Raw genomic sequence first — 25,037 nt, forward strand, 5'->3', positions numbered from 1 at the left:
ACAGAGCCACTCCTTGGTTATCCTGGCTGTGTGCTTCGGGTCATTGTCATGTTGGAAGACCCAGCCTCGACCCATCTTCAATGCTCTAACTGAGGGAAGGAGGTTGTTCCCCAAAATCTCGCAATACATGGCCCCGGTCATCCTCTCCTTAATACAGTGCAGTCGCCCTGTCCCATGTGCAGAAAAACACCCCCAAAGCATGATGCTACCACCCCCATGCTTCACAGTAGGGATGGTGTTCTTGGGATGGTACTCATCATTCTTCTTCCTCCAAACACGTTTAGTGGAATTATGACCAAAAAGTTCTATTTTGGTCTCATCTGACCACATGACTTTCTCCCATGACTCCTCTGGATCATCCAAATGGTCATTGGCAAACTTAAGACGGGCCTTGACATGTGCTGGTTTAAGCAGGGGAACCTTCCGTGCCATGCATGATTTCAAACCATGACGTCTTAGTGTATTACCAACAGTAACCTTGGAAACGGTGGTCCCAGCTCTTTTCAGGTCATTGACCAGCTCCTCCCGTGTAGTTCTGGGCTGATTTCTCACCTTTCTTAGGATCATTGAGACCCCACGAGGTGAGATCTTGCATGGAGCCCCAGTCCGAGGGAGATTGACAGTCATGTTTAGCTTCTTCCATTTTCTAATGATTGCTCCAACAGTGGACCTTTTTTCACCAAGCTGCTTGGCAATTTCCCCGTAGCCCTTTCCAGCCTTGTGGAGGTGTACAATTTTGTCTCTAGTGTCTTTGGACAGCTCTTTGGTCTTCTTACTGATTGTATGGGGTGGACAGGTGTCTTTATGCAGCTAACGACCTCAAACAGGTGCATATAATTTAGGATAATAAATGGAGTGGAGGTGGACATTTTAAAGGCAGACTAACAGGTCTTTGAGGGTCAGAATTCTATCTGATAGACAGGTGTTCAAATACTTATTTGCAGCTGTATCATACAAATAAATAGTTTTTTTTTTTTTTTAGATTATGTCTCTCACAGTGGACATGCACCTACGATGACAATTTCAGACCCCTCCATGATTTCCAAGTGGGAGAACTTGCAAAATAGCAGGGTGTTCAAATACTTATTTTCCTCACTGTATATATATATATATATATATATATATATATATATATATATATAGATATATAGATAGATAGATAGATAAATTAACTAAATTAATAACTTAACGTACATATAATAAATAATATTATACTTATTAATAAATAACTTACAACAGAAATTATCCATCACTGAACTATACTTAAGCTGGACTATGACACTATTTTTTTTCTAGATCTGCTGCACAGCAGAAACAAACTTTGTTGCATTATTTTCCTGTTATCACTGTAAAGCTGCTTTGAAAATATCTGTATTGTAAAGAGCGCTATTTAAATAAAGATGACTTGACTCTCATTTTTATTTCTAACCATATGACTTTTTTTTTTTTTTTTTCGTGAAACGCTATAAAATAATTTTAAAGAATTGTAAACTGGTTGCTTTGAGACTTTCAAGATTGGAATGCTCAAGCACCATAAATGTATCGTAAAAGCAGTCCACATGATTTGTGCTACACTATGTCCCAAGTCTTCAAAAGCCATACAATATCTTTGTCTGATGAAGAGACAAAAACTGAAATTATGTCATGAAAATCTTGCCTTCTACCGCAGCTCTCAAATTTCATTTACATTTATGTATATTCAAATATGTTTTTTCTCGTGACTGATCACAATGCACCAGTGTTAATATGTGTGTATATATACGATATAAAACCCACATCAGATTACTGTTTTTAACACTATGCTGGATTACCTCTCTCTGTCGTCCTGGTACTGAAGCTTTGTATGAACAAGAGGGGTGTCCTGCTCCCTGAAGAATAAGGCCTATAGTCTAAGAGAGAGACCATTGAAACGAAACTATGAACAAAAGGCCACTAATTACATTATCTTTGAGGACCTCACCATTTTTCCCAAGATGTAAGTGGCCCCCATGGACTGCAGGAAATCTAATAAAAAGCAGTGGCCTGTAAATTGTAGCAGTAAGTGTTTTTCCTGTGCTGGGTTATCGGCATCTCCTTCAACTTTAGTACTGTGGGCAATGTTTTAAAAGCTTTCAGATCAACACTTTGTAAATTACATTGGAATTTAAAGAAATGTCATGAAAATATATCAGATGTGCTGTAACTATGTAATGAACATGTAATAGAAAACATTTCTAAAGCATGTATAGCTGCTCGGTATCATAATGCTGAGTAAATAGCCATTTTATGCAACTCCAGCTTTCTCCTTAACCAAAACTGAATCACAACCATTTAGAAAAATAAATAAATAAATAAATAAATAAATAATAATATTTAGATTAGATTAACAGGGCATATTCTTTTATAGTGCTCAATAATGTGTCAAGCTTTAGAAGCAAACATATAGGGTTCCTAACTCAAGTGCTATATGCCACCACATCTCATAAGTACATTTACATCGCAGGGCCGATATATAATCCAAATGGTTGCCAAGTCTTAGACAAATAGCAGTGCAGAGTAGCCAGAGGGCAGACCATCTCGTTAGCAGTGTGATTTACTGTCCCTGGCCTTAGACCACTGTGTATGTGTGTGTGTTTGATGATATGTATTCACTCTGATGGAACGTACAAGCTGACACTTCTCCTTCAAGCTTAATGTATTGCTGTGCATTACATGCAACTGTCATGGACGAGGTGCTTTAGATAAATCTTAACTTGGGAGGATGTATATGTCTGTACGCTGTCTTAACGCTGGACAGTATGTTACTGTGATGTACCATTTTCTGAGGCTCTCAGGGACTTTTCTCAGAAAACCATGTAAAGCTGGTCTGCGATATGATGTCAGATGCAATTTCACCAAGTTGTGGTTACTTAGCAATACAATGATTTCTTTACTTTTTCCATTTACTATCTCTCACATCTGTACAAGCTTAAAAAAATGGAGTAGTCAAACAGAGGTTATTCTGGGGGTGGGGCATCAGGAATGTGTCACAGCATATTCAAGGGGCTCCATTAAAATGCCAGGAAAATGGACAAACGTGCCTGCTGTGTTTGATTTGGGCATGGAAGGCAGGTTCAAAGAGTCAATGGCCAGTAGCAGAGCTCCCCCGACCTTATGAAGGGGAACCGCTCTGAAGGGATTTTGTACTAGATGTGCAAATGAGAAAACCTGGCCACCAACTATCTCCCATCCATCCAGTTTGAGCCCCTCACCCTGGAGACAGCACTTTACAGTAAATCTGGCTGTCATCGCCTCTGAAATGGGTTTTATGGTCTCAGATCCCACCGTTAACAAAGCTTGAAATGGTGGCGACACATCCGTAAAGCTGTGAACATGTACTCTTTTCCCTTAAGAGTGAGTCTAGGCCTTTGGTTCCCTTTCGAATGGGAATTCGCACTGCATCTGAAAAATATGCTATGGGGAACACCGCATAGCTTCTTGTCAGACACAGTGTCTCGTTCCCCTTCTCAGGGAACCATGGGTACGTTCGTAACCGAGACATTTTTCCTCGTGTCTTGATATTAAACCAGGCTAGAGTTACCACATAGATGCAATTCTGTTCTCTGCAGGCAAACTACATTTTTAGTGGTGTTTTCTAAGACAAGCATCACTACTGTTATTGCTCATTCTTAGGGTTAGTAATCTGAATAAACCTCAAACCTTAAAGATGCATTGATTATTGCTTTGCATAACCAGCTCCAGATTATTGCTTTGCATAACCAGCTCCATAAGTATGGCTTTTCTGATGTAGTATTTATCAGTAGTGTAGTACAGAACTGCACGGTCTCACAATAAAAGAGCTCAAAGAATTGTAGAAGCAAGCTATAATGGCAACGCAATGTAATGTCAATTAGCAACTATTTTTGGTGAATTGGTGGCTAAAACATAGGAATTTGTAGGATCTCTTTCATATGTTTTTGTACAATCTGCTTGTACCCAAGTGACTGTTTGTTTCGGGGCTTACTTTTCCCCCTAATAATCGTATAGGTACATTTTTGTATGAATTCACATCGTACGAGTCCATACGAAAATGCCACCTCGTAAAATAGTAACACCTGTAAGATCGGATTGAAAATGGCATGGCTGCTTCAGCAAATGCATTATTATCTCATTTATGCATTTTTGAAACACTCGGTTAGGCTTTGGGTAAGATTTAGTGTATTTGGTACATTATTTTCAAACATGATATAGAATTAACTTGGCACCACTCACCGGACATTTCATCTGCAATATCTCAGACTTTAAGAGAGAACTGAAAACCCATCTCTTCCTTAAATGCTATTCTTGATTTTGTGGATGATTTTGTGTGTAATGGCGTATTGCTGGATTGATTATTCGCTTGTTCTCTTCTACTTTATTGCTGTATTTTTTCCATTGTTGTATTGTGAAATGTCCTTGAGTTGGCAGAAAGGTGCTATATAAAATGAACATATTATACAACAACAAAAAACATTGCCAGAGTCATGATCATCTGTTTCTGACTGAACTGAACACACTTTTAGTGCCACTCACTTTAACTTTGAAGGTGTCATGAAGCATGGACATGTTTTTCCAATTGAGACTGGGTTGCAGTTCTTTCTCACATGGAGCACAAAAGAAGATATTTTGAGACACATTCTTCAAAACATCTCCCTTTGTGTTCCAGAGATGAAAGAAAGTCATACAGGTTTGAAATGACATGAAGACTCCATGAATCCCTTTAATAAGCAACCAGATGCTCCATGTAGAATAAAAATGTCTTTAATAGGCTACCGATTTGACTGAGTGTCTCCTGAGTGTAAATATATTCTTAAAAAATATTATTTTTAGTAATGATTTAATGAGGGAAAAATGAAGATGTTACCTCAAACCATGCGGCTCGTTGGATATCTGACTTATTTCTGCCTGGTGGATATGGTTGGGTCAAAACGATGGTGAATGACACGAATGAACGGCTTTTTTTATTGAAAAAAAATAATCATCTTAAAGTTGAACAATATATTACAATTTTAAAGTATGCTTAAATATATAAATATAAGTAAAACACAACAAATTTACATAAATTCACAATAACAGTTACAGTACTAATAACAGCAAAGTAGTCTGTATTCTTGGTACGCTACAAACCAGCTTTAAATTTTCAGCAATTCTTTTGTAGAAATATGACAACATTTTTGCCTTCTCTGGCAAAATACGACACCTCTCCGGACTTATTGCATGTCCTGCACAAGGTGAGCGTTATTTTAGAACGTATCACCTTAAATGCTGTGACGCAAAACCCCTTGTGGAAGAATAACGCCGTCATGTTTACAACCGCGACAATGAGCACTCATCAGGATCAACTGAATGCTGGATGTGAAGTTTGCGGCTCTATTGTTACAGTAAACTTGCGCAACGTTCTTGAATGAATCATTTATTAGATGTAAGCAGGTCTGTTATTGTAGGGACATCGACTTCACATTTTCACACTAAACACACTAAACACACTAAACTAAACTTGGAACGATCTGTGATTGGTTGCGTTACATGTCAGTCAGTCCTTGGCTGATATTTTTTATTCTTACATGTAAGTGAATGTATTTTGTCATTTAAGAAACCTTTATAATGATCATCATATATGTTAGTTGATCTAACGCACATTGTTCGCCATGTTAGTACGCCCTGCAGTTCAGAGTATTGTATCTATTGGATTTAGCCTACAACACGACAATTCATTCACTTCTCCCGAAATACATAAAAGTAAGTGACCGGTGAAATGTGAGAAGAACAGAGAAAATTTTATAGTTACCTAGCTAGTACCTACAATGTGTATCTAAATACGTCATCAATTTATAATTGAAAGGATTGTTATTGCCGATTCCATAGACATCAGTGTGTATTTTACAAACTATAAATGTATTGTTTTGCTACTTATGAGTATTTAAATGTCTGAAACCTAAAATAAACCTTATGTGGTTGAAAACACTGAATAGTTGTGATATATGACAGCACTGAGCGCGTCTGTCTCTGGCTCAGCGCCAGCCAACGTGCAAACGTAGATTTGAATTTAGCGGTTGATGATCATGCAATGCACTGAACGTTCTAATCACACCGGTGTGATCAATCGTACGCGTTAAAGGGTAAACTAGCGATCACATGCGGTAATGATGCTTCTTACGTCCGTTTTGGATAACCAGAGGGCAAATATTTCAACTGACAGCTGAGGCATTTATGTGGCACCGAAATGATGCACCGAAATCTGCATTTTGATTCGGTCCGGTTACATACTCGTTACTTGGGTACCAGTTCCATATCGGTACCGGTTTCGGTACCCAACCCTACTGGTGGACAATAAGGGGCCATTTTCGCAACATCATTTTCAACTAAAAACTGATTTTTTCAAAATGTTTTTGGTCGTTCATTTACACGACAATAGTGTTATGAGGGCCGGAAAATGCAAACTTTTTAAAACGGATTTCAAAGTGCAAATCTTTGAAAACAGTACCGTTTTTGTCTCTGTGTAAACTACAAAAACGCAAATTTGTGAATTGGTGACATCATGTGCATGGGCATTACGTGTTCAGTCTATAGGTGCAAAGTGATTCTTTACAAAGTGACATCGCCAACTACTGGCCAGGCATGTAAAGTATAATACAGTGCTTTAATCCCTGTGAAAGGGGATCGTTTTTACAATGTTCTCATCTTTACGCGAAACATGCAAAGGAAAAACTTTGATTTAATGTACCCTAAATCTAGCAAAACAATTCCATAGACCTAATCTGAAGGAGAGACACAAGAGACCAGCATGTCATATATATTTGGGATGGGCTTTTTTGATTTAAGCCACTAAGCAATCACCTACTGTAGCAGTAGCATAAAAACAACACAGTGCAGAGAGAAAAGTTGAAACACTCTGATATGTTGAACATTACATCATGTTGCTGCAGTGGGTTTGCTCCCACCTATGGTTTAGGTTGTCATGGACACCAGTGCATTCTCTAAATAGTTTGCACTAACTGCTAACACACTGCCATCTTGCAGACACTTGCCTTCATGAGGTCAGACTAGAGTCAGATGGCAAGAGAGGCTTCAGTTTTTGATGGAAAGTCTTCGAAAGAAGACTGGGTGGAAGTCTTAACCCTTTTGGTGCCTACAAGCACACTGGTGTGATTAGAACATTCAGTGCTATTGTGCCTGTGGTTTGGCACATGACCAGCTTTTTTTGTGTTGCCATGGAAATAATGAGGTGATACATTTTAAAATTAGGTTCACCTTAAAAAAGCACACTCTGGGGGCCTTTAGTTAGAACATTTTTGTGTGAAAATTGGTGGTTGGTAACCGGCCATTAATGTCTGCGATTAATTATTTTAAAATTCTGTGCTAAATGTCATTCGGTATTGTTTTGAACAACTGCCTCTGGTAGGATCAGTACAACTGCAGTGGCCAATCACCTGATAAACACAGTCACCAGTTATTAAATAAATAATGTTACAGTTTTTGAAAGATTGTTTGGCATGTGCTCTCATTCACAGTGATCATACAGGAGACACCTATTGTAATCTGTTGTCTTGTAGAAAGTAAATGATAAACAATTTATAGAGTGAATGACAGACATTTTTTATTTTAATTTATATATTTATTTTATGTATTTATTTTTAATTTGGGGGAGAAATATGGCTGGGAAAGGTTAAGAATAACCCTATAATTATGATTATTATGATTATTATTATTATTAGTAGTAGTAGTAGTAGTAGTAGTAGTATTAGTAGTTGTAGTAGTATTTGTGTCCACATTATGCCCATGTGGCCTGGGTATATTACATGAGAAAGTCAGCTCATCCTGGGAAAAGAGATACAATTAATAAAATGCAATGACCCCCCAACTGTTAAGCTATGAGTTTGATAAACCCGCATGACTCAAAGTGTTCTGTGACCACACTGTGCCTCACAGGGGACACACTCCCATATCCAAGGACAACTGCTCACCGCAAAATCTCCCCTAATTGCTGACATCTTTCCCAGCTGGCATAAAGTCTCTTAATTAATAATGAATACACCTACAATGCTTCAGCTAGTTTCCCTATTAATTAACTTGACTCCTGCAAGCAGCCACACGGTTTCTCTCCCATGTCCCGACGCTTTAAAGAAAAGGAGCTTTTTAGGCATGTGTGGGCTGAAAGAGCATCAACGCTGGATGCGAAAGTAGCGCGCATTCAGCACAAAAGTGTGGCATTGTCAGAGCTGGGCGATAAATGGACGAGCAGAGCACGGATGATCTCTATCCCGATGAGCAGAGAATGTCTTCTGATTTATGGGGGAAAGAGCCGGTCGAAGAGAAAATGCTTGAGGAGGCTGTTCCTTTTGCTTTATCTCATGCTGCAGTCCTCTTTTTACTAGATGAACATGCTATGTGTGTGTGTGTTAGGCAGTTATGCTTGAAAGGAGAATAAGGAGACCTATTAGCAGGCACGTAACCACAGAAAGCACACTTCATTGTTCACCAACAAACTGCATGTTTGACGAGACTCACTGCAGGTGAAGGCGCATCACAATAACACTCATCCCCACGGGACCCTGTTCGCACCCCCGGTGATGGATGGGGAAGACTAGTCCTTGGGAATCAGAAGGGATCAGTCAAGGACAGGATACGGCCCTGTGATCGTTTCAGATAAATACACAGTGAAAGACATGTCATTTACCGCAGGGCCTGAGATGGATGCGTCTGGCTCAGTGGCCAGGAAGCATGTTTAAAAACCCATTTCATTATTATACTTCTACAGAGCCTTTGGGAACCATTGACCTTCCGGGTGCATTTAGAACAACTGACACACCGATGACACTAAATGTACACTAGTGTTGCCATCCATCCGGTTTTAAGTCGGACGGTCCAGTTTTGAAATAACGTGTGCCTACCAGCTCAGCCTTGAGCTGTATACTCATTTGTCCTCTTAATATCATCATCATTTTATACATTATCCAATGGTATATGATTAATAAATAAATAATAGGTTACACTTTATTTCAATGATCCCCTTTATACACTTTAACTATAAATAACTTTGCAACTACATGTCAAAGACCAGTAATTAAAGTAGTATTGTTTGTAGACTATAGGTTAGGGTTCGGGTAAGTAGAATAAGTTGACATGTAGTTGCAAAGTTCCCTTTCGTTCAGTCAATACTTGGTGCCGAGGGCGCCCTCTCGCCCAGCCCCAGCAGCAGCCTCCACCCGCGCCACACCATGGAGGTGGCCGCAGGAAGGCGGCCCAGACGGCGCTCCTGAGACGGGCTGCTCAGAGATGGCAATCAGTTCTTTTCAGGAGATGGTAGAAGGACTACTCCTTACTCGGTATGGAAATCGACTCGGTTGCCATGTGAGTGCAGCTTATGAGCGAGTGTGCGCATTCACTGCTGACTTGCCTGAGACAGTTCGAGGGCAAGAGTGCAGTTCCACTGAAGTTATTTCAGAGGCTCCTGGGGCATATGTCACCCGCAGCCGCACCGCTCCTATTGCTTCATATGAGACTGCTTCAGCACTGGCCTTGTGATTGAGTCCCGAGGTGGGCATGGCAACCGGGTACCAGTTACTCCAGCCTGCTGTCAGACCTTCACCCCGTGGACGAACATCAGCTTTCTATGGGCCGGTGTGCCCTTAGAACAAGTTTCCAGTCATGTTGTTGTGTCAACAGATGCCTCCACCATGGGCTGGGGTGCCATGTGCAATGGACATGCTGCCACGGGCTCCTGGATAGGACCTCAGCGCCTTTGGCATGTCAATTGCCTCGAGTTGCTGGCGGTACGTTTGGCTCTGCACCGCTTCCGTGCATTGCTCAAGGATCAACATGTACTAGTCCGTTCAGACAATACCGTGACAGTGGCGTACATCAACCGACAAGGTGGTCTGCGCTCTTGCCGTATGTCGCAACTCGTTGACACTACATTGTCTTTCTGCAAATGTTTCTCCTGGCTTTGCAATCCTGTATTGGGGTCAGAAGAAGACGTTTAGAACACATTTGTGCTGCTAGTCTGGATTACTATAGACGGAGGTTACGTTGGAGAAGAAGTTCGACAATAACCCCGCCCCCAGCCCCCGACGTAAGCATGATGTGGTAATAGAACGGTTCTAGTCCAGCAAAGAGTTGGTGCCGCTCTGGAACCAATTTTCCTGGCCGAGAACCGGTTCTTTGGCTGTCGAAACACAAAGAACTGATTCGCGAGTAGGCACCAGCTCCGAACCGGCACAGCACTGCCTTGGTGGAAAAGGGGTAACAGTTTCAGCCACTTCCTGGAGAATGGAGACTCGGTTCAGCTGATTTGGGAACAGTTCGGCGACGCACAGGTAGATATGTTTGCCTCCCACAACTCTTCCCATTGCAGCCTGTTTTACTCCCTGACTGAGGACACACTCGGTACGGATGCTCTGGTGCACATCTGGCCTTGGGGCCTCCGCAAGTATGCGTTTCCCCCAGTGAGCCTTCTTGCACGGACTCTGTGCAAGATCAGGGAGGACGAGGAGCAGGTCATTCTGGTTGTGCCTCATTGGCCCACCCGGACCTGGTTCTCCGAACTAGTACTCCTTACGACAGCACCTCCCGGGCCAATTTCTCTGAGGAAGGACCTCCTTTCCTAGAGACAAAGCACCCTCTGCAACCTATGGAACCTACATGTGTGGCTTCTGGACAGGACGAGGCAGGTTTGAGTACCCTACCACCTCCGGTGGTGGCTACCATCACTTCTGCTTGAGCCTTGTCCAATCGACACTACTATGCGTTGATGTGGAATCTCTTTGTCACCTGGTGCTCTTCTCGCCGAGAAGACCCCAGAAAATGCCCGATCAGTGTCGTGCTTTCCTTCCTGCAAGATGGGTTGGAGCGAAGGCTGTCTCCCTCCACCCTCAAAGTGTATGTTGCCGCTATCGCCAACTCTCACGTGATCCTGAGACCCCGGCCTGGATACGTGCCCAAGGTTCCCACCACTCCGTTCAGAGATCAGGTGGTGAACCTGCAAGCGCTGCCCTCAGAGGAGGCACCTTCCGTGCTTACGTAGACAGAACGCAGTGTTCAGGACCTCAGACCAGCTCTTTGTCTGTTATGATGGGAAGCTGAAGGGAAAGGCTCTCTCCAAGTAAAGGTTGTCTCACTGGATAGTGGACGCCATTGGAGACATTACGTCCCTCTGCCACAACCGCTTTACCACTGGAATTGCGAGTTCAGTCTCTGCTCCTCAGAGAGGAAAAATAATGCGAGATTGCCACCGCTCCTCCTTTTATACCCACGCGGTGGAGCGGAGTCGTGGCATGCAAATTCCGCAGACCCAAGGCATTTTCATGCCATTGGCTCATTTTCTAAAACTCAAAGGTGATAGGCTTCTAAGCGAAACCCCCATTTCGTCATTCACTGACGTAACATCTCCGTTCCCTCCTCAGGGAACGAGGGTTACATACGTAACCGAGACGTTACTTATAGTCAGTAGAGTGTCTGTTGGGGGAACATTAAAATAAATTCAGATGAATCAATAGCCACTTAGAACAATAAGAAACGGTTCCATTTATATTTCCATTTGAGCTTGGTTCAGCACGGCACGATTACAAACCATTCTCGCGCCGGAATTCTATTCTATTGCATGTAGTGACGTCGCCACTGAGGATTGGTAAATTGTCTATTGCCTAGCTATCAGTTTCTCTGTAGCTGGCCAAGCGTGCTATTTGAGCGAAGTAAACACAAGTTAATAACAAATTTAAAATAAATATCTGAACATCCTCCATAACGTGGTGGCTATGTACGTTTGTAAATGCTTGCATTACAGATTTGTAAATGGCATTTGCTAATGCTGAATAGTTTAAAACAAATGCCGGAATGCAAAAATCCAAAATCTGAAATTTTTCCGGAGCAGGATCCGGAAGGATTCGGCTCAAATTAGCACTGGACACGTCACATGACTATGATGGCTGTAGTATGTCCGCATTTTATATTTATACTACACACATTCATTTACTATGGATGTACTTTTAGACTGTGGTGAAGTGATTTCTTCAAAAGAAGTGCCTATTCAGAGAGTAGGAAATGGCTGCCATCATGGTGTTTCGTTCCTCAATGATTCAGTTGTTTTGAACGAATCTGATGATTCTGAGCTATTTATAAAGACAGCCACTTTCTTCATTCCTTAATCAATCAGCCATTTTAAACAGTTGGTGGAATGAATCAACCAATAACTCACTCATTAAGATAGTGACTTGCCGCCACCTACTGGTGGTTTTAGTTTCATATATAAAGTATTTGCACTGCACTGTAAATGCATTCATGGCATCTCTGAGCTGCATATATCAGCCTCTGTAAATACATCTAAATGCCACTGCACTTGCAGCTTCTGTGTCACCTCTGCAGTGCAAAAATGGATTTTATTGAGACTGATTTGATTGTAACAGCCATATAGTGTCTTATAATTCTAATTGAAAACGAATAAGGATTTAAGGATTTTTAAGAAAGGGGATGCAAGGTTTGAAAGTTGGCCTTAAAAATGCCATTGGAAATCAATTTAAGGGGGCAAATGTTGCTCCTTAATGCTTATAGGTTTTGAATTATATTTCAGTTTTTATCCTGGCTTCACTGAATCCTATGAAGTATTCTCCTAATCGGTGTTGGAAATGGCCACGTCACTGAATACTGACACTATCTCTGATCCCAGCTTGATATGCAGATATTCATATTTTCACAAAAAGTGTAACACTGTGGCACTGCGACTGTATATTAACCGTATGTGTCCCTACACAGCAGCACTGGCTCAAAGTCATAGAATGATAAATGTAAGCAGTTATCATGAACAGCATTGTGCTTTAGTTGGTGAAGGATTATTTTCTGGGTTTTATATATATATATATATATATATATCCCAGAAAAAAACCCTGAAGATATACTGTAGGCTGACGCAGTTCAGCTAGGTGTTTCTTCTTGCTGATGTGTATTTCTGCAAATGTGCCATATGGCTGCTTGCTGAGTTTCCTAAAACTTGCAGAACTGTACACATTCATCTCTTTGTTCTGGCCTCTGAGTTTGAAGAGCACTTTAATTCATCAAAGACTGTCAGTGTCACATGGCTCTTTTGTTAGCCACGGACACACAAATTACCCACACCAAATGTGTGTTAATGTTGAAGTACTATTAATTAAAGAAAATAATTGTAACTATTTTGATTATTCTCATATACAACTTGACAAACAGTGTCACAGCAATGATTAAATAACAGTAAGAATCTTTGCATGATGCATACATTAATAACTGCAATTTTAAACGCTTCTATCGATGCAGGTGACACTTTCTATGAATAAGGTACAAAATAGGGCCTGAAATGATTTGAGCTGTTTTATTGTTTTTATTGTTACTAAAATATTGGTCCATAGTTTAAAACTCTGATTTGTGTGACTTGGTTCTACCAATATTCATTAAATTAAATTAAAATAAGAAAAATAATTAAGCTGTCAGGGTTCAGCAGAAAATGTGGAACAAAAATATGACATCATTATTATTTATTTTTTTCATACTTTAAACAAGTTATGGTATTGCTTGATATTTTATGTGCTTAAAAGTAGCTGCTTTTAATGTTAGGTTAATTTGATGTTACTTCTAACAAAATTCTCATAATTCTAACAAAAAATGCACACAGTTCTTGTGTTGGTAAGATTATGGAAAGTTCCAAAAATCCATGGAAAGTGTCAGGTATTGGATAACTACAGTAGATAAATTAATCTATTTATTTTTCTAAACTGATCAAAAATGGTAGGCCTATTATTTACATATAAATATGGAAATTGGTCTTATCATCTAAATCGATCGTATTATTCAATTGGGATTATCAATCTAATTAATATAAATCTCATACCGGGTGTCCTCTATTTAGTGTTAGTGTTCTTTTTTTAGTGTAGGTGTTTCCAATTGACTATTTCAGCTTATTAATAAATAAGTTGTTAGTTCTGACTCACCACATCCAGAGACTTTTTTAAATGTCAACGCTGTGTTAATAACTACAAATGTCAGGTAGAGCAACATATAAATATTCTCCTTTCATTCTGGCACATGCTAACGCTTCATGTTTTAAACATGTGGCTTAAACATCTATTAGTATGTTTATCCACTCCTCAGTGTTCCATCCATCTCAAATGATTTAACAGAGTCGCCGTATATGTTCCTCATCTGAGAAAGGGACACGATGCCAACATTTGGCCATTCATGAGAGGCAAAAATGAAGCATATTGAATACAATGTATGAAAAGCACCGTGTCTCTCGTTGCAATGTTAGAGTGACAATGCTGCCTTGTTGCTATGGAACCCCTCTGTTGCTAAGCAATGAGTTGATGATTAGAATTTTGAATCAGGAGGAAGAGTGGTATTTTCTTCGCCACTCTGTTTCTCCATGTATGGTGCTGTGCGTGACTGTGTTGATGAAAGGCATGTGGGCCTGTCCTTACTCTAATTTATATGCATTTGCTTTTTTCCACCATGGATTAAGCAATCATGTACTTATACAAATGCTTTTAGCTTCATCAATATAGCATTTAATTGATATTTGCCCAGAACACCTAAGAATTATACAGGAAATGATCAATAGATAAAATATATTCTACTACAATGCACTGATGTCTTGTCTTTAGAATAAAACAGAATGCTTCACAGCAAATGCAGAAGATGAAATAGCCCTGCAGGAACCTGTAGTGTCAGTAGAGGGAGCTCTAGGGCACCTCACATAATCACACCTTCGGAACAGGACTCCTGACCTGTGTGTATGTATTTGTTTAGCTCAAACTGAGATGTAGTTATATTATGCTCTGTTATGCAGTGAAAGCTCATCAACTTCTAAGCTAATTGGGGCAATAAATCCTTGGCAATCCACTGTTATGCCGAAGACTTGCAGCTATACATCATCCGGATCGACTGCTATGAGTTTCCTTCACCCCCCCACTAGTAAGCACTTTCAGCTCTCTCCTAAGGAAAGAGGTTCAACACAAACACAAGGCATTACCGTCATCATTACCTGCAGGAGAGATACATTGCTGTGTCAGTGAAAACCTGCTTAGGGAAAAAGCGGTGGCCCACGAGAATTCATCCCGGGACGCAGTATCCTTGGCACTTGTGTTCCGTCAGAACTGCTATTTTTGCTGTTTCCACCGGGGTTTTTTTTGTTGTTGTTTTTTGTTTTTTGCTGTGTTGGGCCCAGGGTCCTTGTGATCTGCCCACAGTTTTGCAAAACAAAGGCATTGGAGGAGCAAAGTGGTCCTCTGAATGGAGTAAGTGTCTCGAGAGATGCCACCTGCCTTACATTTGTCATTTAAATATGTACACAGATGATTGTGCCATCTGCTAGTGCAGTCGGAGAGGAAAAAATGGGTGGAAACACACTAAATTCTTGAAGTGGTTGGTGGTGGGTTTTAGGAAGGGGGATGAATTCAATGAAAAGCGCAAATTAATTCTAAATGACAGGGTATTCTAAAGGAGCAATGGCACAAAGAGCCATATTGAACAATTGACAGCTACTAATTGAAATGATCTGCCATTTTGTGCTTTGTGTGTTTCTTTAGAAAAGCAGCATCCTTTGCCTTGTGCAAGACGCAAGTGTCAGAATATGCAGTAGAAAAAAAAATCCTTATGAGTGGCCTTGTTTCTTTTTATTGTCAAATCGGATGAGAACGAGTTTGTACAAAACCAAAAGATTGTGTGGCATAATTTAAAAAAAGTTGCCAGCCACCGCCAGCATTTTTGATCATTTTCACAAAATTTTCATGGCCCCCAGGATATTTTGCTGTATGAATATCTGAACATACAATATATCAAAAGAAAAAAACAGAGCCTCTGCTTTTAAACATATATATATATATATATATATATATATATATATATATATATATATATATATATATATTTTGATCAAAAAAGCTGAGAAAAACATGTTTTTGTCAAAGCCTACATCTGGATCTTATTCAAACCGATGATCAAAACATAGATGGAGTAGATCGAGTCCATCAACACCCTCAAAGATTCACAGTGCTATACCTCATCCTGGGCGGCATTTCATTCAGTAACATTAGGTAGTTTTGATTTATATGCTGTTTGATGTTGATTTACATATGCATCTGCTTACATATGCTATCGCTAGTTTCTTCTTCCTTTTTATTGATATTTTACATAGTATAATAATAACAGCAATTTCAAAAACAGATTAAGATGAAATCAATTCTCGTTTTTCAAAAGGTTCCCCGTCCGTCATTGGCGGGGAAAGAGTAAAAAAAGTAAAATCAGGGCACTTACAGCAAAAGTGAAAGGGGCTATTAAAATACTCACTGTTTTAGTATTATAACAACCTGACTTAAACAGTATGCATATAAACATGATTTTAGTGTGAAAAAAGGCTTAATAATATTTCCTGTCAAAACTACCATTCAATTTTTTAACTTTGTTTTCACAACTAAAACAGAATTTAACACAACTAAAACACAAACACAACTTAAACACAACTATCCATCCATCCATCCATCTTCTTCTGCTTATCCGGGGCCGGGTCGCGGGGGCAGCAGTCTAAGCAGAGACACCCAGACTTCCCTCTCCCTAGACACTTCCTCCAGCTCTTCCGGGGGAATACTGAGACGTTCCCAGGCCAGCCGGGAGACATGATCCCTCCAGCGTGTCCTAGGTCTTCCTCGGGTTCTCTTCAGCCACCTGTATCCGGGATCTTGTCCTTTCGGTCATGACCCACAGCTCATGACCATAGGTGAGAGTAGGAACGTAGATCGACCGGTAAATCGAGAGCTTCACGTTGCAGTGCAGCTCCTTCTTCACCACGACAGACCGGTACATTGACTGCATTACTGCAGAAGCTGCATCGATCCATCTGTCAATCTCCCGTTCCATCCTTCCCTCACTCATGAACAAGATCCCCAGATATTTGAACTCCTCCACCCGAGGCAGGAACTCTCCACCAACCTGAAGTGGGCAAACCACCCTTTGCCGACTAAGAACCATGCCCTCGGACTTGGAGGTGCTGATTCTCATCCCAGCCACTTCACCCTCAGCTGCAAACCATCCCAGTGCACGCTGGAGGTCCTGGTCTGATGAGGACAACAGGACAACATTATCCACAAAAAGCAGAGACGAAATTGTGTGGTCCCCAAACTGGAGACTCTCCGGCCCCTGGCTGCGCCTAGAAATTCTGTCCATAAAAATGATGAACGGAACCGGTGACAAAGGTGACATCCCTGCCGGAGTCCAACATGCACCGGGAACAAGTCTGACTTACTGCTGGCAATGCGAACCAAGCTACTGCTCCGGGCGAACAGGCACCGGACAGCCCTTAACAGAGGTCCCCGGACCCCATACTCCCAGAGGACCCTCCACAGGATGCCGTGAGGGACACAGTCAAATGCCATCTCCAAATCCACAAAGCACATGTGGATTGGTTGGGAAAACTCCCGTGAACCCTCCAGCAGCCTGGAAAGGGTATAGAGCTGGTCCAGTGTTCCACGACCGGGACGAAACCCGCACTGTTCCTCCTGAATCCGAGGTTCTAAACACAACTAAATGATGGTAATTATGGTTTAAACCACTTTACAGCTCAAATAATACACAAGTTTTGAGGGAAGAATTATTGTGTTTTTTTATAAAATTATAAAACAAGATTCACATTTCTGCTCCACATTCTCACTTCCAATGTAAATGTTTTATCAAACAGTATGCTACCAATGCAGAGTCTATCTTTAAAGCTGAAGTGTAATTTCTGCATCACTTTCAAAATCAAGGATTGGATTCAGATACATTTCATGAACTTTTCTTGTCTTCTATTGTTAGGACAAACAGATTCAAACAGGACAAAAAGTATTTTAACATGAAGAAAAATGGCATACTTCAGCTTTAAAACACATTTTTGCGTTGCATGAACTGTTTGTAATATTTCTGACTTTGCTTAGTCTACCTTTTTTGTAGTGCCGTGGGACTTACCAACAATGTAAACATGAAAACAAAATTATTTATTATACGTTTCTAAAACCGCATCAGGACACTGGCTGGTTGCTTGCTGGCTTTCTACAAAAGTCTCACAATGTGCATGTGTCTTTCAATGAGATCATTTTAAAGTTCAACCCAGGTGTCACTCAAATCTTACAGGACTGTGCAAGGTTCAATACAATTTAAGCTCTATGAGCACATATTGTGACATGCTGTGGATTACAGCTGACAATAATTTTAACTCGTTTGTCAGTTTGTAAAAACAAGCAAAAATTGAGCTTACGCTAATACACTTGTCAGGGACAAGACACTGTACCAGGATAAACCATAATACACAATGTTACAAAATTGTAACCACAAAACCTAAACATTTAGGACCTGGTTTCACAGACAGTGCTTAAATTAAGGCAAGATTAAGCCTTAGTTCAATTAGGGCATTTAAGTAGCTTTTATAAATGTGCCTAGGAAAAAACATTACTGGTGTGCATCTTAAGAAAAATCAGTGGCACTGACATATTTTAAGAAAGGTCAGTGCAAGTTGCTTTCAGTTAATACAGCTCAAACATGCATTAGTCTAGGCTTAAGCCTTCTGTGTGAAACCAGGGGTAGTATGTGTTAAGACAAATGTAATAAAATCAATGCCTGCTTCCACCTTATAGTAAAAAGTTAACTGAGAGATATTTAAGAGATTAAAATAAATATAGTCACATCGTGAGATATGAAATTGCAATTATGAGATACAAAGACGCAGATATGAAAAATAAAGTCCCGGTTTTTAGATATTACATTTACTATTACTTTTTATTTATTTGATTTTTTTACAGGCTTCCATATAAATATTGCCTACTAACCTTCTAAATGTCATGTCAAGTCACATTTATTTATATAGCACTTTATACAATAAAGCAGCTTCACAGTAATAAACAGGAAAACAAGTGTTGATGAATCAAAATTCATCATGAAACATTCACTTTTAGCTGTAAAACAGCTCTACAGAAGGCAATACTGTCATTTTTCAGCACAAGTCAGTTCAGTGTTGATTCAGTTTAGTTCAATAACTGTCAGTGTTGCAGTTCATCAATTATGAAACGTGTTCAATTCAGATATGCAAAGTTATACTTTATTTAACTCTCTACACCTTATAAATGACCAGTAACTCCTCTCATGAGCATGCAAAACCAGTATTACCAGGATCCACCTCGATTGAAATCGCTTTCCAGGAGCAGGGCAGTCAGAGTACTGGCGACATGTGAGAAGTAAGGAAAAGTGAGGGCTTGCAGTACGCTACAGATTAAAGTTTAGAAGTGCTACCGGCCTCCTTCGAGCACTTCCTCCCCAAATTTTGACTCCCCTGCTTCTGATTGGTTCATTCGGTGGGGAGGCTGCCCCCTGAGTGGTCCCTATCTCTAAAGCCCACCACCCACACCTAAACCTGATCCTACTCTCATAGGAAAATGCAGGGGAGTCGGAATCTCACGGGGAGTCGGAATTAGATACCACACCGGAACTTTCTTTTAAGCTGTGGGAGCACAAGTGTTCATAAGGAAGATGGCTGACATTCACAGCACTTCCTAATGATCAGAGTAGTAGGAGAGCAGGCCGAAACACACTTTCACTCTAAGAGTCTCGGACACAGGTAAATGAAAGCTTTAGGATAAGTTCTGCCAGGAAGACTCAATTACTACGTCACTTATTACCTTCACATCTATCCGATCATGTCCTAATACTTGCTTTATAAAAGATCGTTACTTACATCTGTTTGAGTTCGCAGACGCTGACACAATTACCTCCACCCTCCCCACCACCACCAGGATGGTCCTGTCCATAACTCCCGGGGGGTTGGCTGCGCCCCTGCCTTCGTCTTCAGGCAGGAAATGCAGATCCGCTACTGCTCGGATTATGCACTATGGACACTACGCCAAAGAACTTTATAAATAATTGCTTGCTGGGCTGTCAATAAATTAATACTTTGTTACATCATTCTATCTCCCGAGTCTTTCTGGTAGAAGTGGTTTTATTTTGAGCTGTGGCATTGAAGCTGAGGGAGAGTGTATCCGGGGCACCTTTCTCCAATGTTCCTTAGTTTCATGGAATTCCGGGTTAAAAATATGTAACGGCAGGAGCGTGCGGGTGATTTCAGGCTTCGCTGTTTTACAACTAGCCAATGAATGTACTTTGACATCTCCTGGGAAAATTCTTGCTGGTTGCCTTCACAAAGCGCACAGGAAAATGGCTCCATTTTTCCCTTTTCTCCACGAGCGGCGTTTCTCTCGCTCTTTGGTTTTTATGAGGTGGGGTGAGAGATTAACGGAACTGCAGGCATTTAAGGAGTGAGGCGGAATGACATGCAAACATGTCAGCAGTGAAAAGATGGGGGTGAAAAAAGTACCACTGCACAAAGAAGATGGAGATGATACACAGAGAGATGGAAGACTGCACTCTCAGTCAAGTGCTCAGTTAGTAAATATTTCAAAACTGCAGTCAAAAGAATGATGTTTTTTTTTAGTGGGTCTGGATGGCATCTTAGAGATATTTTAAGACAGCACAGAAGATGGATGCCAAACAAAGGAAATGTCAGAAGGTACCGTGTAAAATAATCGTAAAGGGACAGACAAATGTACGATAGCAGAACAAAATTGAAGTCATAATGAATTGAGGTAAATAGACCATTTTTGTGAACTGAATTAACTGATTCTCTTGAATCAGACATTCCGTTTCTCTCAAGTACTGTGTGTCTAAGAGAACTAAAGTGGATGTCAAATTTTTTAGTATTGTGTTCTTCTAAGATCTTCTTGGTTTTATTGTGCATGATTTATTGGTCCAAATATATACTTTTTTGACTTTGTATTGAAATACTTTCTCTGAAATGATTCTTCTTTTCCGCTGATTTTGACACTTTTTTTTGTTGTTGTTAACTTTTGGATAACGTTAACCAGCTCTCATTCAGGTGTTTTCTTGGCCCTCATGGCTAAGAATACTAAATGTCACACCTGGTATGTTCTGCTCATAACCACGTTTCTGTATGTTTTATGGAACTAAAGAAATATTGACATGCACTGCAACAGCAGCCAATTTAGAGTGTCATGGTGTAAATGCTTGTCTCTGAAAATCTTAGCTAGCACAGTACAGTGGCTGAAACAAACTCGCTCTGCTATAGAAAATATATATTTTAAAATACTATATTATTAAATTTAAGTTGGTATGCTTTTCCATATTTACTTGCAAATGGTTAAACATTAACATTTTGAGTTGATTGATTAAAAGAGAAGTATTATTATCCACACTTGAGTCTGCATAAAGATATTATATCATAAAAGTGATTTAATTGATTTTTTTTTAATGCTTTATGGTTTCCATCCGCTTATAGCTTCTTTTACTCTCTCAGTTTTAGTACCTGACAAGTGTTTTTGTTGACTAGAAATGAAACCTAAAGTTCATTTTAATCTAAATTTTGTACTGATTGTAAATGATTTCCAAAGCAGCAAACAAGTGAAGTAATCTGACTAACTCCTCACCATCAAGGCAAATGCCATACTACTTTTAGTAGAAGTTTAAAACGTAAAACCTCAGATAACTGAGCATAATTAATAATAAACAATTCACAACTTCTATATGAACTTAGTAAAGGAAGGCACTTAAAATAGTGATTTTATTTGGGAGAAATGCTTTGGCTAAATAGTGAATTTCATGAGCTATTTTCATGTATTTCCTCTTTGTAGCTATTTGGTTTAGGCTTTATCCAGTTTTTGGTGCTTATGTAACACAAGGCGTTCTCACTTGCAAATTCGCCAATGTTTACAAGGTTGTTTTTCTCATAAATGTCTCAGTCTCAGACAGCACACCCACCGTCTGTTCACTGACCGTCTGATGCATATTGCAAAGTTTTTTGGGGGGCTTTTTTTTTTTTTTTTTTTTTTTTTTTTTGATCTACCAAGATCACTTTACTCTGATTGGTGAGCTTTACAGAACTTCCCGTAGTAAAGGCACAGGATTAGGTCTGTCTGGAAACAAAGATTGTTTGTGTTTACAAGTGTCCGGTTTTATACAATGAATATATCATTAAATAATCAGTGGATTTGATAAAGTTCGCCAGGTTCAAATGTACCCAGAGATTTGTTGGAAGATTTGTTAGATATAGAAGTGTATGTCTGTGAAAAAGTCTCCAGTTTTTACATTTCAATTTTTGTTTTTGTTCCTCAAATAGGCATCATAGATAAACCTCTGATGATGTTGTGGTACAATGATGTTGTAATTAACTGAACTTTTTTCTCTCTCTCTTTGTCTTTTCTGTAGGTCCTCCGGTCATCGTGGGAATGAGTATAAATATTGCCAGTATTGACTCCATTTCAGAAGTCAACATGGTTAGTAACACTAATTTGGCATTACTTTTATTATTAATGTTAATGTTGCTGATTGTTGTTAGACTCTCAAAAAGCTGAACATCATGAATTGATCAATAATATTTTAATTAGTATGGATAATCAATCAATTATCTTAAATTCTTAAGAAATGTTTAATTAGGAAAAACATCCAAATTAAGATAATTAAAAAAATTATTGGGGCTGACAAGTAAAGCACTAAATAAACAGAGTATTTAGTACTCTAATTAAGTTAGTATATTGTTTGGAAAAACTAAAAACATGTTGCTTTGTTTCTTGGATTTTCCTGTTTTTATAAAGTATATTTCTAGTATATATAGTATTTTTTGAATAACTAATTAACACGTTTAACATCCTAAGTTTGCCTATTATGAACAGTTTAGCTTTGGTTCCTGAGAAACACACTGTGTTTAAAAGCTGTTCTATTGAGTCTTCATGATGTTCAGTAAGGAAATGATCAGTATGCATGATTATGTATAACTGCGGTCATGACCAATTATGTAGCACCAGTAGACCTTTTGGCTTTGGACCATCACCTCAAGTTAAACACCAACCTGGAGCCCTTAAAAAGCAGTTTACTTAAAGAGCAGTCATCTAAATTTCTGCTGACAACTCCCTATACATACTTACTGTGGAGTCCCCATGCAGACTTACTGCATTCATCATTTCTTCATGCAGAGTCAGGGACTTTGGTTTTATTAGTGCCTCGGCTTCAATGACTGCGGCCTGAATCCATAAAGTACCCCAGAGAAGAAGTGCTGGACCTGGAACCGTTTCCCTCGGGTTACTGTCGGATAATAATGATTTGACAGCAGGAAATATGATCCTAGATTAGATTTCGTATTGAGAAACTTGAGAATACACCTAGAAAAAAAAACTGCCTGCTTGGTCTTAACAACTGCTTTTTGGTCCTAAGCAGAGTTCGAGTCCTAAATTAATTTAAGACAGAACCTTCTTTTTTGCAAACATACTTCGTAAAAATGTCACTGCAGACATTCTTTACAACTCAAATGTACTCACTCTGCTCTGCACTTACTACAGCTAAACAAATATGCACAAGTCAACCTGCCATACCAAACAAGACCACAGAACACTCCGTTTAGATCCATTCAGAATTACTAAACACACCAAAATACCAATGAAAAATAAAAACATCCTAATTGTGTGGAAACCCAGCGATCTGAAGGAGGGTCGATGTCATCAGTGAACAGTTCCTCTGTCAGAACAAGCAATCATGTCTATGTTTTGATTGTTTGTTGCCCATGTGTACATAAACACCACTGATTTAAATGTTTTCCAGTGTAGCAACAGCTGTTTACCACTGTAGCTCAGCTCAGCAAAGTGCTGTTGAAGTATTTGTCCCTTTGGATTTACCACCAGAACTTTATACAGTCTGCCACTGATGCAAAAAATGCCAGCTGCTTTCCGAATGTTTTTATTTTATTTTTATTTTTTTAAAGGAGCCCTATTATATCACTTTTTACAAGATGTAAAATAAGTTTCTGATGTCCCCAGAAGTTTTAGCTCAAAATACCCCACAGATATTTTTTATAACATGTTGAAATTGCCTATTTTTGGGGGTAAGACAAAACACAACTTTTTTGTGTGTATGCCTTTAAATGCAAATGAGCTGCTGCTCCCAGCCCCTGTCAAGAAGCAAAAGCTCATGCCACAACAAAACAGGACAATCTCACACACTGAAACTGTCAGTAGTATTGTTCAGCCTTATATGTTCGAACCGGAGTCGGACAATGATGCCAACAGAGCAACAGGAGATAGAAAAGGTATAGTTTAGTTGAACTTGTATAGTTTAGTTTAACTTGTGTTGTCATCTCGCTTTTATCCACTATTAGTACAAGCCTGGAGTAGTGGACCCCGTCCGAATGATGGCCAAAACTTTACTGATGAGTTTTATGAACTTTATTGTACATCACAAAAAAGATGAAGCAAATGTTTTCACTCCAGAAATCACCGTACGAGCTGAATAAAACACAGTAGAAGAAGTGCGCATTAAAGTCTCATCCATAAACTCTCTCTCTCCTTTTCATTATCATCAACATAAACAGTGAATTACTCAAAAACACTTGTTACAACTAACAGTAAAAACATATAAAGACATTATGCCTTTTCAGGGGGTGCTTAATACACTGGTAAACTATATTGTATTACCTTCAAAAATAAAACTAATCCACTGCGTCTTCAACGGCTCTGATGTCGGGAGTACACGAAGACTGTTACTCTTACATCCAACAACAAAACACCTGAGTTGCTTACAAGACATTCTTGTCGCTACAGCTGCTCTGGCCTGGAGAAAATGGCGGACAATGTACAACTCGCTCAGGGTGGGGTCTATGCGGCAGAGTCCATCAGAGTTGCTCTACTATCTACGTAAAAACCGGATGCAAATTGTAACAGCTTGCTGGATGACACAGTTTCAGACTCAGACAGCCCATAACAAACTGGCAGCATATTTTATTCTCAGCTTTTCTGAGCTGGCTGACAAACCAGAAACCAAACTAAATGCAAAAAAAAAGTTTTAAAAAAGTGAAAAGTTCATCCGATGTCCCCTTTAAGAGACCAGCAGCAATGAGAAATTCACGATATAGTAAGTGTGACTAATGGGAAAGTAAATTATACATCATACATAGCATTTTTCTGTCATAATTTAGCAATTATTAGGAGGGAAACCCAAGGCCACAT

The 25,037-nt window shown here is 39.6% G+C and overlaps 1 protein-coding gene across 1 annotated transcript in view; it reads left to right on the forward strand.

Moving 5' to 3' along the window:
• Positions 1-25,037, forward strand: part of gabrb4 (gamma-aminobutyric acid type A receptor subunit beta4) — a 105,772-nt gene that overhangs the window by 12,939 nt on the left and 67,796 nt on the right. Inside the window, exon 3 of the mRNA XM_079847022.1 lies at positions 22,252-22,319. Coding sequence (XP_079703148.1) covers positions 22,252-22,319 — 68 coding nt within the window. The remainder of the gene's footprint in view (positions 1-22,251; positions 22,320-25,037) is intronic.

Source organism: Squalius cephalus, assembly GCF_949319135.1.
Source record: "Squalius cephalus genome assembly, chromosome: 17".
Taxonomy (NCBI): Eukaryota; Metazoa; Chordata; class Actinopteri; order Cypriniformes; family Leuciscidae; genus Squalius; species Squalius cephalus.